The sequence below is a fragment of the Wickerhamomyces ciferrii genome, contig 00065, assembly GCF_000313485.1.
Source record: "Wickerhamomyces ciferrii WGS project CAIF00000000 data, strain NRRL Y-1031 F-60-10, contig 00065, whole genome shotgun sequence".
NCBI lineage: Eukaryota > Fungi > Ascomycota > Saccharomycetes > Phaffomycetales > Wickerhamomycetaceae > Hansenula > Hansenula ciferrii.
In genome coordinates, this window is record NW_011887675.1 from 82,930 (window position 1) to 94,169 (window position 11,240).

General features: G+C 30.4%; 3 protein-coding genes across 3 annotated transcripts; 1 reads left to right on the plus strand and 2 right to left on the minus strand.

Moving 5' to 3' along the window:
- Positions 1–690: 690 nt before the first annotated feature.
- Positions 691–2,958, minus strand: SIS2 (phosphopantothenoylcysteine decarboxylase complex subunit SIS2; the record flags this gene model as incomplete). Its single annotated transcript, XM_011276806.1, has 1 exon — positions 691–2,958. One exon carries the CDS (start codon positions 2,956–2,958, stop codon positions 691–693), a length of 2,268 nt encoding a protein of 755 aa, XP_011275108.1.
- A 4,594-nt stretch (positions 2,959–7,552) lies between these two features.
- Positions 7,553–9,427, plus strand: BN7_2612 (C2H2-type zinc finger protein; the record flags this gene model as incomplete). Its single annotated transcript, XM_011276807.1, has 1 exon — positions 7,553–9,427. The coding sequence occupies one exon, from the start codon at positions 7,553–7,555 to the stop codon at positions 9,425–9,427; it is 1,875 nt and encodes a 624-aa protein (XP_011275109.1).
- Positions 9,428–10,313: 886 nt separating this feature from the next.
- On the minus strand, positions 10,314–11,019 carry TVP18 (Tvp18p; the record flags this gene model as incomplete). The annotated part of the gene is made up of 2 exons (XM_011276808.1): positions 10,314–10,638; positions 10,949–11,019. 2 exons carry the CDS (start codon positions 11,017–11,019, stop codon positions 10,314–10,316), a joined length of 396 nt encoding a protein of 131 aa, XP_011275110.1.
- Positions 11,020–11,240: the final 221 nt, after the last annotated feature.

Consider the following 11,240-nt stretch of genomic DNA (forward strand, 5'->3'; position numbering starts at 1 on the left):
ATCTAACTGGCTGAAGTCTTGTGAAGCGATTTCCGCAATTTCTCAATTTTTTGATACCAGTTGACAGAAGTAAGCAATTTGAAAACACCCAACTTTATTGGCTGTTTTAACCAAGTAAAAAGAAATCCATGCAATCATCGCACCACCACAAATTGAATACACACTAAGAAAATGGGTGTCTATGGGTGAATTTAACAAAGTGTCAACTTAACTATGGGGTCATTGACATAAGCTTAAATATTATTGGATAATGAAAATTATGGAGGTGATTATAATCATCAACGAATAGTTTTGTTTAGATCAATGATTATAATTAACTAAGAGGGGACTTTACACAGTTAAGAAAAACTTGGGGTGTATAGATTCATTGACACCTTTTTATTACTTTGTATCTTTACTTTCAATTAGATCTTATTGGATGTCATGGGTGCTTATTGCTTCAGGGGGTATATACAATAAACATGTGTCATTGTGTTTTCTATAGAATCACACATGTACAACGGTAACGGCCTTGATCTATAATCAGATATCTCGTATTTGATATTTTCCCTACTTTCCCTACAATTTTATTACCCATTCACCATTAATGCATTACTGATTAAATATATAATTCTAGAGTCCATGATGATCTTGAATTGAAAATGATTGACAAACCTCTATAATGATTTGATAATTATATTTTGACAATGATTAACTTTGTTGTTTAGCTGCTAATGCATCTTCTTCAGCAACTGTGACTTTCCTTATACCTTTTGTTAATTGACTAACTTTTTCTTTTGTTTCTTCACTATCTGGTTTCCTTATTGTTGAATCACCATTAGTATGATCATCTTCTTCATCATCATCGTCATCTAATGCATTATCATCATCGTCATTATCGTCATCATCATCATCATCATCATCATCGTCGTCATCATCGTCATCGTCGTCATCATCATCGTTATCATCATTATCAAGATTAACTTTATCATCTCCAAGATCTTCATCTTCATTATCATCGTCATCATCATCATCATCTTCATCTGGATAACCACCTAATTTATGAACAACTTTATCAACAATTTCATTATAGTCCATCATACCTCCCATGCCAATATCACCATTAATACCAATGATTTTTTCAACTGGTTTTAAAACTTCAATCCATGGCATTTCTTCTTTAATAGTTTTTAAATGTCTTTTAGTTGGTGCAGAATTATATGCATAAGTAACCATTGATGGAGCTAATAAAATTGGAAATTGAGTATTCCAAGCTCTAATAACATTTGTTAATAAATTATCACAAAGACCTAAACCAATTTTTGATAAAGTATTTGCAGTTAATGGTGCAACAATTAAAATATCAGCCCAACGACGTAATTCAATATGTAAAACAGGATCTGTTCTATTTTTCCATGTACCCCATTCATCTTTGTCTCTCCATATAGTACAATTTGGTTTAAAATCATCTCTTGAAACAAAATGCTCTGCTGCACTTGTTAAAATTAATTGAACAGAAATTTTATCTTTACCATAAATTGATTCTAATTTTTTAACAATTAATTTAATTTTACTTGAAGCAATTGAACCACATGCACCAAATAAAATATGTAATTTACCATCATCTTCTGGTAATCTTGGATCAATATTTTGATTTGCATCTTTATTACCAGGTTGTTGTGATTGTGTTTGTTGTTGTGATTGTTGAGATTGTTGATTTTGTCCACCAATTTGTTGTGAATTTTGTTGATTTTGTTGTTGTGGTTGACTTAAAGATGAAGGTGATTTGTTTAATTGAGGTAATTGGAAATTTGTTGATGGACCTTGAGTTGTTAAACCTTGATTTGAATTTGATCTACCTTCATCTAAAACACCTCTTATATTTCTTTGATCATAATTTGCACTCCCACTATTTGATCTTGATCTAACACCTCCATGACGTATAGTATCTTCAACATAAAAATGTGCATGCATATCTGGACTTTTTAAATAATTTTGTTGATGTTGATAATTACCATAATTTGAATTATTTGGAGGATGTTCATTACTTGGTGAACTTAAAACACTTGAACTTGGTGTATAATGTTGATATAAAACTTGACCATTTTGAGGTGAACCACCACTTATACTACCACTTTGACCTCTTTCTAAAATTGGTGGTGGATTTGATGATGATTGTTGACTTAAAATTTCATTACCAGGTGTTGATGATGCACTATTGGTTTTTGGACTTTGAGACCCCACACGATCTCTTGCAGTTTGAGCAGCAACGGCAGCTACTACAGCAGTAGCAGCAGCTCTACCTCTAAGAAAAGCACCACCAGCTGGAACAGTACCTTTAAGAGAAGCTGTACTTGGACTATTAATTAATCTTGAATGTGGATCATCTATAGTAACTCCAGTTGGTTTTGGATGTTGTAAACCTTGATAATTATTATTTTGTTGAGGATGTTGTAAACCATCTAATTGAGATTGAGATTGTTGTAATTGTGGTTGTGATTGTGAATTTTGTTGATTAATATGTTGTTCTTCATTATTAGTTTGATTAATATTATTATCATAATTTGTTTGTTTTGAATCTTTTTGTTGAAATTCAGTATGAATAATATTATTTATTGAATTTGAAGAAACATTTTGACCTGTAGTTACTCTATTATTTAGGATTGGAGGTGGTGAAGGACATTTTAATGAAGATAAAGCTAAATCAGTTGGAGTTGGTTGATTATCACGTTGTAAATTCTTAATTTTAACTGGTTTTAAATCTTTTGATTCCAAAATTTTTGAATTTGTAGGTTGTGGACCACTTGGTCTTAGATTAGCAGCATTTTTAGACTGTATTTGTGAATGTTTTTGCTTTATTTGTTCTTCAATTTGTTGTTGATATTGAGTTGATTGTTGTGTAGGATCATTACTAATTCCATCATTTTGGTTGGAATCATTCAACAAATCTGTTGGATAAACAACTTTCTTTTCACCCATGGTCTTGAGCTTTCGATATATGATCTCAAAATAAAGAAATAATAAGTTTTCCAATGAAGCGCCAATGAATTAGTTTGTTTGAACTTGTTATTCAAAGGTTTTTTTTGGTTGCGTTTAGCTTTTTTTTTTTTGTTAGCGAATTATTTGAATTTTCTCACACAATTTTTGAATTCTGCAATTTATTCCCTAACAAAAAAAAATCTTTTTCTGAGAATTTGAATTTTCAGGTGATGACAAAATGTAAAGAAAATGTAAAGAAACAAACTAGATCTGAAATGAGAATGAGTCTAGTGTGGTTCTTGTCTACGTAGAGCTGGTCAATTGTATATGGTATCAGGAAATCAGGTTGCTCTTAGAGAACGATATACCTATTTTGCTTTTATTCGTAAATCCCTAGGTTACTAAAATTTTAGAAGACCGTAGCTGAGCTGGTGTATGTTTGCATGGTTCCGTTTAAAGCTTAGGTGGAGCAAGGTGTTCCATTTGCTCCAGGCTGAATGAGTTAGGCAGAGACATGGTGGCGTTCAGCCTAGAGCTAGGTAGAGGTACATCGCGAACTAATTGCATAATGCTCGACAGCTGCTTTAATTTTTTGTACGTATATTAGTTAATACTACCAACAGGCTATAATTAATATTGGTTCACAAGATATGCTAAGTTGGGGATAAATTTATTAATGAAAGCAATATGGCCCAAAAATACTTGTAATTACTTTTTAGTCTTTGGAACTGGAAATTTTTTGATAGTTATATCAACAGCAGAACGTTAATAAATTAACGTTAACGGAAATGTGACTTCTCAAACTTGGAAAATTCGGTACCTATATCATAATAGAATTTTTTGCATGTCAGATGTATTTGATCTTTTCGACAATCTCATAACAACCTATTTAGTATTCATCAGTCTTATATTTCTTGGTATAAGCAAATGGTCTAATAGGGAGTGAATTTGGATTAGAGAACTTGATGTTTGTGAATTTGTTTATATGATGATTTTTTGAAGTTCATTCATATTTGAACGTTCCAACTCATGGTTATCTCTAATTAATATACGATAAATACTTTTTGAAGCACATGTTCAGTTTGTAGTGACTACTGATTTATAACTTGATTATAGCTTTAAATCATATAAATGATTGATTGAGGTTAATTATATGGACACGTCATGATGATCTAGGTTATAGAGCATAATTTTAATTTCAAAGCTGCTACTAGCTAGAATAATCAAAAGACAACATGACTGTATACATAAAAGCTAAGCGACACAACTCAATCATATCGTAACACTCTCAAGCAACTAGTGCTGTGATTAATTCATGTTCTATCCAAACATTATAAATATTCTATTTCTATGTATTATTATATACCCGCGCTTGATACTTATGTAATTACTGAGGTAATACTTTATCAATTGTCGAATTATTTCATGAATTTTTAAAAAAGATAACCAGCTTTATAATTTCTTGTACATTTACTATTCAACTGAAATCAAGTTACTATTTAAGCACTAAACTGCAAAATAGATATCCTAATGATAATAAATTCACACGGAAAATGTCAATGGGAAATAGTTTTGGGCTGATGTTCCCCGGTTGTTATTTTTATCGCTGAATTTTTGTTGTCTATATTTTACCAAAATGGTAAATGGAGTGCAGATACAACTAGATTATAATAGACAAAGTCATTCATACATTTGATCATATCAAGTCAAGATGATGGATATGATATCTATTTTATATACCTAGTGCATAGAATACATGATATGAAAAGTCTTGAAGTTTGTGAATGTTTATAATCAATTATTTTCCATAAGGGATTTGAAAGATTGAACGTTTCAAATCTTGATTATTTCATATATAACAATATTTTTGAAATAACACATAAAGCTTTCGTAGTATAATTAGACAATATGATCTATAATTATTCATGACCAATTATAAGTAATATATTAAGGTTATATACTGGAAGGATCAAATAAATCAGTGATTTCATGCAGCTAATTAATTTAAGATCGATTCAGTCAAGTTCTACTGAATATTATTAAAATTTAAGAATTATTATATCTTATCATGCCAGGAACCAGGAACCAGATCTAGAACTTTCAATTAATCAGATAATTGAACAAATTGCATGTATATATATATATATATAACTGGATCCTGATATATCAGGTAAGTACTAAGTACTTGTTCATCAAAGGATCGTTACGCCTTGACTATACTGATTCAATAACCATATCAAGTTTTATTCTTCAAAATTCTATTATAAGTACACTACGTCGGACATTGATCCAATAAAAAATTGTATATATGAAATGATCAACAATAATTTAGGTCCTACATGTTATTTCAACTTATTAGTACTCGAATTATAAGTGATCAAGACATGAAGTATATTGATTGATATCAAATATGAACAACTTCAAGACTGAAATCACCTCAATCGTCAACCATAGCATCGCCTACAATAAATATAAGTGATTAGAAGTACATATATATATAGAATCATATATCAAGTTGAAATTAATCACGATTCACTATCGGAAATTAATGAAATTCATGAGATATCTGTACGTCCACGAGCCGATTCAGGTACCAACGAGTTTGAATACGACAGGTACAATTTAACCGATTGAATAGAATCGAAACTTATATAATAGTTCTTTAATTAATTAACCTTGAAGGGAAAGTTTATGATCCATACTGAAATCTGTATCAAGATTGATAAAGTTCGGTTCAATGAACAGTATACGCCGAATAAATCACTTTATTCTTTGACATTAACAATAGATCATAGCTTGAACAAGGAATACAATCACCAAGAGGCATTTCATGAACACTTTCCTTATAGAGTCAATTAATTAGACGTGTAGTACATGATTATAATCAAGAGGTCTGGAACAATTGAATCCGAAACTCAACTTCAACCAACCAATTATGATAACTTTCACCATCAAATTGTTTCTATAATTAAAACATTAAAACAACCAGTGTAAAACTTCCTAAAATTTTAGCACTGTGAATATCAAATTTACGTAATTAAAAATTTAAAAATTTAATTTTAATACAGCCTCAATTTTAAAACACGAAAAAATTGAGTCTTCACGTGATCCGGTATCCGTTTTGGGAGCGTGTATTGCTCTTCTGTGGCGTATACCGCGTAGTTGCGCTTTGAAGCTTGCAATTTGGCAAAAAAATTTGAAAATGCTGTCATTTCACTGCGGGTGTGCAAATCCAGATCTATTGAAATATGCACAATCATGGGATTAGAATAGTATGGTGGATGGAGATTCAGAAAGGATAAAGGTATTTACAAAGGGATTTATCATAATTGATTGACTTGTTCTATTTAATCGGTAAATAGCAGTCATATATAGCTTTTTATTCCAACAATTTACGACTTTATACTGTATTTCTTGCCAAAGTTTAAGTTTCTTTGTTCTGTTCAACTTTTATGCACGGTGAAAAATAAAATTAATTTTAAAAAGCGCGTCAACCAAAAAATTATCAAAGTACCGGTCAACGCCAATAATTAAAACCAGTTTGAGTAAAGAACAAAATGGGCTTATTTGAGAATTTCTTATACGATCATCATGGCTAGAATGCTGGAGACCATTTGGATATGATATATCTATAATTAATTGATGGTTTAGAGTACAATTGAGAAAAGAGTGGGTCACAATACCATTACTACGACGTGAAATAAGTGTACCTTTGGCATTCTAGTATATTACACAGATGTGAAACCCCAATATAATCATTCACTATTCAGTCCAGTATTTAAGAACTATGTATAATAGTAAGTTAATCAACTCATATTGTCTTTCAATGTCTAGTAGTATTAGATTTCAGTGTCTTGTCTGTCGTAGTTACTTTAGTTCAGATCAACATGTTTAAGAAAATTGGACGTGTTTTGTGCTTAAGTAATGCGCCCATCTTTTTCTGAAAATTACTGGTTAATTTATGCGCTTCAGTTTTCCATCGCATGTACGTATTTTTATTTCTTATAAAATTACCCAGATTTTCTTTCATAAGCATCATATGCGCAGTCTGGAAATTTATCAGAAACAATTTATTCTTCCTCATTTCCACATAGTTCATTACAACTCTCACTATCAAAAGTCACTATCATCCAAGTGCTCAAGATACCAATTACTCTTGCTTATACCTAATAATCAAAAGCTAACTTAACAAAGTTCAAGTTTCTCAATCAGCTATATTTCATTTATTTTAAGGCTTCGGATAACTAAAATTTCATCAAAAGCTAAGTTTTAACACTTCCAGATTAGCTACAAACATTTAGAAACTTCATAGTATAGGATAACTAGAGTCAAGGAATACATTCCATACCTCAGATAGAAAGATTTCCCATTGATACATTGTTGTTTCTCACCATCAATTCAATCATCCCACAAGCGTTTTATCCTCAGCTCACAATCACCAAAAAAACGCGTAATTTCCAAATTGGGAAAAGCACCATTTTTTCACCTTTTAAAAGACTTTTCATAAATTTAAAGGATTAAGAAAAGGTTTATATTTAAGGATTTTTAAAAAAGATTCAGTACAACACTAAAGGATTTTATTCTCAAGATACAGATGATGAGCTCACCTTCTCATTTGCATCAGCCTTTGGGGTTGTCTCAATATCAAAATATGATGAATGAATCACCAGTTAAAGCTGCTTCATATTATTTTCATAGTGATAATTCACAATCAAATGAACATGGTCAATTACAACATGATTTAAGTTTCCAAGATGAAAATTTTAAATCTGGTCATATGAATTTGGATCCTGAAATTTCTCAACAATTTTTATATTCAGATGATAATCAAGATTCTTCAAATTTTATTGTACCAGTTTCTCAAAATGATTCAAATTCTCACTTATTACAATATCCTCCAAGATTTGATCAACATCAACATCAACAAGGGAATAACACTTTACAACCACCAATTCCAACTCATCATCATCAACAACAGCAGCAGCAGCAGCAACAACATCAACAGGGGCCTTTGATGCATTCTTTCCAACATAATCCAAATTCTTCATCAATACAATCAAATTTATACCCACCAATGGAATTTTTACCAAATAGTCATTCTAATAATAGTATAAATCAAATTCCTGAATCTACTTCAACAAATACTTTAAGCTCTTATGATTCAGTTCCATTATTAACATCATCATTAATTTCATCTTCAGTATCAGATAATTCTATTGCATCACCAATTTCTTTCCAACATAATTCCGCAGTTACTCCACGTCGTCCAAATAGACGTCCTTCATTTTCTGTTACTCCATTACCTTCAATTTATCAAACACCTGCCCAATTAACAGCTAGTGGTTCAGCAAATAATTTGAATAATTTGACTTTTACAAATGGTTCAATAACTTCACCAATTGCCCTAAAAACAGGCGGTGGTGTTACTCCAACTACAGCTTCAAGACGTCCAAGACATAGAAGAACAAGATCAAGATTATCATTAGATGCAAACGGAGCTGCTTCTATAGTGACTATAAATCCATCAAATTCTTTAAATAATATAAAATCACCAGCTAATTTTGCTTTACAAAATCAAAGTGGTTCACAAAGTGCAGGTGGTTTATCAAATAATAGTGGTACAAATCCATTTTATACACCTCCAGCTTTCTTATCACCTCATCAAGGTTCACCTGCAACAACACCATTAGCAACACCATCAATTGAAAAGAAAAGATCTCAATCAAATTTTGAATCAATTTCTCCTTCAATGTTGATGAATTCTGGATTAATTCCACAAAATAATTCAATGATGAAACATCAAGAATCTTCATCTAATGAAAAAAATGATGAAAATGATGATACTGTATTTATGGCTGCTGCTGATTTAACTATGAAATTAGCTTCAAAATTAGCAAATCAATCATCAGATCCTCAAAAATTCTTGGTCGATCCATTAAATTCTGATATTAATCAATTTAATATTGATCAAACTCCAAAAATTCCATATGTTCAACAACAACAACAACAACAACAACAAAGTCATCAATCACAACAACAACATCACCATGGAATTTTAGGTTCTTCATTTGATTCAAAACCAAACATTTCAAGATCTCAATCATCAATAAATTTAGCTTCAATTGCATCTTCATCATCATCATCAACAGAAAAACCTCATACAACAACAAATCCAAATGATCCATATCAAGTTAAACATTATGATATTTTACAACCACGTAAAAAAATTCAAAAATCAAATTCAACAACAAATATAAATGATTCACTTAATGGTAAAAAACCTAAAAAAGTTCATGCTTGTCCTCTTTGTGCTGCAGTTTTCCAAAGACCTGAGCATGTTAAAAGACATATGAGATCTCATTCAAGTGAAAAACCTTATGTTTGTGATGAACCAGGTTGTGGGAAAAGATTTAATAGAGGTGATAATTTAAAAGCTCATCTGAGAAAAATTCATCAACGTCCAATTTGATTATTATTTATTTGGATCTTGATTGAGTTTTGGCTATTTATTTGTTATGATTTTTTGTGTTATTTTGTTGCTATTATTGCTATTATATTGGATTGGTTTTACTTGGTTTAAACTATAGTTTTTTGCAATTTATTATTATTTTGTTTCCATTTGCTTTTATGTGCTATTAATGTTTTTTTGCTTTTATTTGCTTTTAGTTATGATTTATAACTTATTTCTCTATTCATTCCTTATGTTTGCATCTTGATTAATACTTCCATTTCAGTTATTGAAAATGAATTTTAATCATTATTGACATTTTCTTTTGGTTTCTACTTATTTATTTTATCAATTAAGGTTCTTCATAAATTGAAGTTCATGAGATTGATAAGAATAATCATTTTTTGTTGATTATAGACGATTACAACGAGTTTTTCGGTTAATTTTGGTTTTCATGTTCAAAGTTTATTCACACTCCTTTTTTATATATCATACGTTTGTTTTATTTTGATTTGAAGTTGTTATTTTGTTATAGTTGGGGTTGGTTTAAATGAATTGTTTCATTATAGATGTGATCTTTTTGGTACCCGTTATCAGATATAAAAGCCTGCAGGCTCAGGAAATTTCAAACATTATAATGGATTAGATCTTTATACTTATCCTAACAATATTATTTAATTTACTTATATATAATTTGTTAACAAAAAAAAAAGAATTAAACAATATATTGATAATTATACAATAATTTTATTTGTAAGCTGAATTTTGACGAATGAATTGATATCCTGATTTCCCACAAGCTATGCACCCAAGAAGCTCAAAAGCGATAGCCGCTCACAGTTGAATAAATAGTATACATAGTAACTTTTTTTGTCCCTTTTAATCACACTTTGTTCTCTCCAAAAACCTATAAAATTTCTCTAACAACAGCATCTGTTGGGAAATTATCAGAACTTGTGCTAATAACAGCAGAACTATTTTGAAATTGTTGATGCTTAAAAGCTGCGAATGCATAAAAAATGGCACTAAATAATAAGAAAATAGCTGGGACTAACAATGAAGTAACTTGTGGAATCAATGAAAGGAATTGAATAACTGACATTCCTAAATAGAAACCAGCTCTTGGCCAATTTTGATTGAACTTCTTAATAAAAGTATTGAAATTTTCACTTAATGGACAGATTTTCAACAGGAATGGAATTTCAACAAAGATCAAGACTAAACCTTGAACACTATGAAACCACTGTTAGTAAAATATCCACATAAACATCATTATAATATCAATACATACATGCAAATAATTGAAAACAAAATCACAATATTGAAATGAAAGATATTGGCAATACCCAATGCAATACATAAAATGATACACAAGATACCATTCCTATCATAGTGTTAGTAACCTTTTCATCAGCAAAATCTATTATTCAAATGTACAAAAACACATACCATTGACCGTAAACACTATCAAAATATTAGTTAGTTATCAATTCCCCCATAAAAACATACCAGCAAAGGGTTAAAGCAAAAAGTGACACTTACCTGAAGTTCTTACTATAGAAATCTTCTTTCAAACCTTGATAATTTATGAATTGAGTAATCTTGAGCGCCATATTGTCTTATTTTTCTAGTTTATCTGACCAAATGATTCAGATTAATTCAATCGATCTTTTGACTTCTTTGTGGTTTAACAGCCTGTTCTGATTCAAATCTATTTATTGTTTACTTATGAAAACCAGGCAGAAATCGAAATCCGAGGTCACGTCATGTGACCATAACAATAGTTAAGCTTCTTAACTATGAGGTCGGATCTCGGACATTGTTTGGGTTTTTC